Source organism: Dermochelys coriacea, chromosome 6, assembly GCF_009764565.3.
Source record: "Dermochelys coriacea isolate rDerCor1 chromosome 6, rDerCor1.pri.v4, whole genome shotgun sequence".
Lineage (NCBI taxonomy): Eukaryota > Metazoa > Chordata > Testudines > Dermochelyidae > Dermochelys > Dermochelys coriacea.
In genome coordinates this window covers 109,743,520-109,746,101 of record NC_050073.1, presented here as the reverse complement: position 1 = coordinate 109,746,101, position 2,582 = coordinate 109,743,520, and the positions used below count along the sequence as shown (strand labels likewise).

Below are 2,582 nucleotides of genomic sequence, written 5' to 3'. Positions count from 1 at the left end.
AGCACTATAATGTTCAATCTTCTCATAGCTAAAAAATGCCATTTTTTGGTTGGATGAAATGGTCAAAAAATGATTCCTACAAATCTGCACAATATCCTGGCTCAGAAGTAGTGACCAAGACCCTGCTTAGGGAATTGAAATGGCACCTGAAAGAGCGTGAAAGATTAGTACAAGAGATTGAAAATGAACAAAGAGTCCAGAAAAATGGTGTGGATTACAACTGGCTGAAGAACTACCAAAATCCTCAAGCCACAATCCCAGCTACTGAACAAAGGCAGCTTGAAGTCCTTTGTTCACAAATTCAACCTTGCCAAACTGGAACTGTTCTTAGCAGGTAACAATTTTTCTTTCTTGTTATTGTAATTGTCACTTTCTAGGCAACAATCAAGTTCCCCCTTATTCTCGTTCAACATTCCAATTCAAAGTTGTTAAAATTTGGTTGTTTTTTTCCCCAAAGTAACAATGATTAGGAATTTAAATGAAGACTTATTTGTATCACTTCCTATAGCTTTTCTAGAAATAACACTCTTTAATTTCATAACACAGTACATTGACTAAAGGTCTTCTATAATATGTTTTATTGCATGATCTTCAAAGCACCAGAGAGATGTATAATGCTTAGACATCTGATACCCATCATTTACCTGATGACCACAAAACTGAATTAGAATATTAACATAACATTTTACATACAAGCCTCCAGTCTCTTCACATTTTAAAGGGATTGCAATTAAGCATGTCCCAACATTTAGTTAAAACACAGGTCAATAATTAACTTTTTCTATGTGATATTTTATATATAAATTCCCCAAATGATGTATTTTTATATAGTTTCCAGGGCTGAGTGGGAAGAATAGAACAAACCTATGTTCCCTTTAAAGCCCAGAAAATACTTGAGGGCAAAGTCAGTTTAAATCAATTTACCAAGACAGCTTAATACAAAAAAGAAAAAAATAGTATCCACAGATCTTAACAGCTGTACTGCATCCAAATGCATTGTAGGAGTTTTTTTATTTTTCTCTTCTTTTTTTTTTTTTTGGAATAAAGGAAACAAGTGAGGCCAGAAAGTAGTATTTTCCCCTAAAAAAAGGAAGTGGAGGGAAAGTGTTCTGGAATAGTTTTCAGCACTGACAAATTAGATTTCAATTCTTTTTTGTTTCTAGATTTCGTGAAGTTTTGGCAGAAAATGATGTCTTACCTTGGGAAATAGTCTACATATTCAAGCAAGTTTTAAAAGATTTTCTAACTACAACTGAGAAGGAAAACCAACAAGACCAACTGGTAGATTTACGGAATACTAATTGCTCTGAACATTTCACAGTGCCTGGTTACAGCTCTAACAAATCGGACAAAGATGAAATTCCCACAGTTTCAAGTTACGTTGACAAAAATACACAGAGCATGTTTCCCACTTTTTCTCACCGAATCTGGAATCTTCCATATTACTATCCATCAAGTTAAAATTTTTCTTCAGTTATCTGAGTTCCCTTTTATCATCCCACTTCAGAAACGTAAAAACATTTAGGAATAAGAAATATGGCATGCTCCCCTTTGTTGCAAGCTCAGAATTTTAAATCCCTAATTATAGTCTCTATACATTTTACAAACTTTAATTAAAATCATTAGCCTTTTTACCATTACTATTCCAAGGATGTTGTGTTTAAGGGCACCTTTTAATATAAAGATATAAAAAAATATAACTGTAGATCTTTCCAAAAATGTTGAAACTATCCTGTTTGTACTATACCTATAACATGTACTGTAACAAGCAATAGCCATTTTCCATATTTCAAAATCCGATCACTGTGCAAAATGTTAGCAGGGACTTCTGTTCAGTAATCTACATAGTTTTTTGAGATTCTTCTTAGGAAACAATATACATTGTGTGAAGTATGCTTTAAAACAGTAATTGATTTATTCAGTATAACTGAGGAGAAATTCTGATGATGAAAACTATTTCACAAGTCCAACAAGAACTTGTAAAGAGAAAATAATCAAAAGTTACAACATTGTCTGTACTGTTTATGGTTAGTTTTCTGAACTGTTTTCTACATATGTTGCAATGCTGCACAGCTCCTCAAATTAAGAGAAACCATCTGGATATTTAACTAGCTTTAGTGGCTCGTTCTCTCTCCTTGAAGAGATTTAGAGATCACTTTTATTTTGAAATAAAAAGGTGTTTTACTTCATCTCCTTGCTTTTCTTGGAAAAAGTTAATTCTTAATCAGGGCTGCAAAATAACTTTCAGTGATTTTGGTATCTTACAGAATCAGCTTTCTGTAATGGTGAATGAGTCTGAAAACTTATTCCAGAAGATATACATTACTAGAGTATTTGAAATTTTAAAAAACGGACATACAAGTCTCAATTTTAGTTGTTGCCCCAAGCCATCAGTATGAGATCATAATAAAGTTGTATTAGACTAACTGACATATAGTAACTGTGGCCGCAATTGGCACAATTAGAGCAGAAAAATCAATGAACATGATGCAAAAACCCACTTTTGCTGCAATTGTGACAGGGCTAGATTTAACTCCCACCATCACAGAAGGAAGATTTCTGCACACTTTCATTACACAAAA

At 33.2% G+C, this 2,582-nt stretch overlaps 2 protein-coding genes across 3 annotated transcripts in view; one reads left to right on the top strand and one right to left on the bottom strand.

The window, feature by feature from the left end:
• TDRD9 (tudor domain containing 9) overlaps positions 1-2,582 on the bottom strand; it is a 171,727-nt gene that overhangs the window by 163,539 nt on the left and 5,606 nt on the right. The window lies entirely within an intron of this gene.
• Positions 36-1,675, top strand: RD3L (RD3 like). The gene is made up of 2 exons (XM_038406473.2): positions 36-334; positions 1,164-1,675. The coding sequence occupies exons 1-2, from the start codon at positions 36-38 to the stop codon at positions 1,459-1,461; spliced, it is 597 nt and encodes a 198-aa protein (XP_038262401.1). The 3' UTR covers positions 1,462-1,675.

Excerpts from the sequence above, each read along its gene's own strand:
- RD3L (XM_038406473.2), top strand. The coding sequence starts at position 36 with ATGCCATTTTTTGGTTGGATGAAATGGTCAAAAAATGATTCCTACAAA. Across the intron at positions 335-1,163 it reads ACTGGAACTGTTCTTAGCAG|ATTTCGTGAAGTTTTGGCAG; the intron begins GTAACAATTTTT and ends TTTTGTTTCTAG.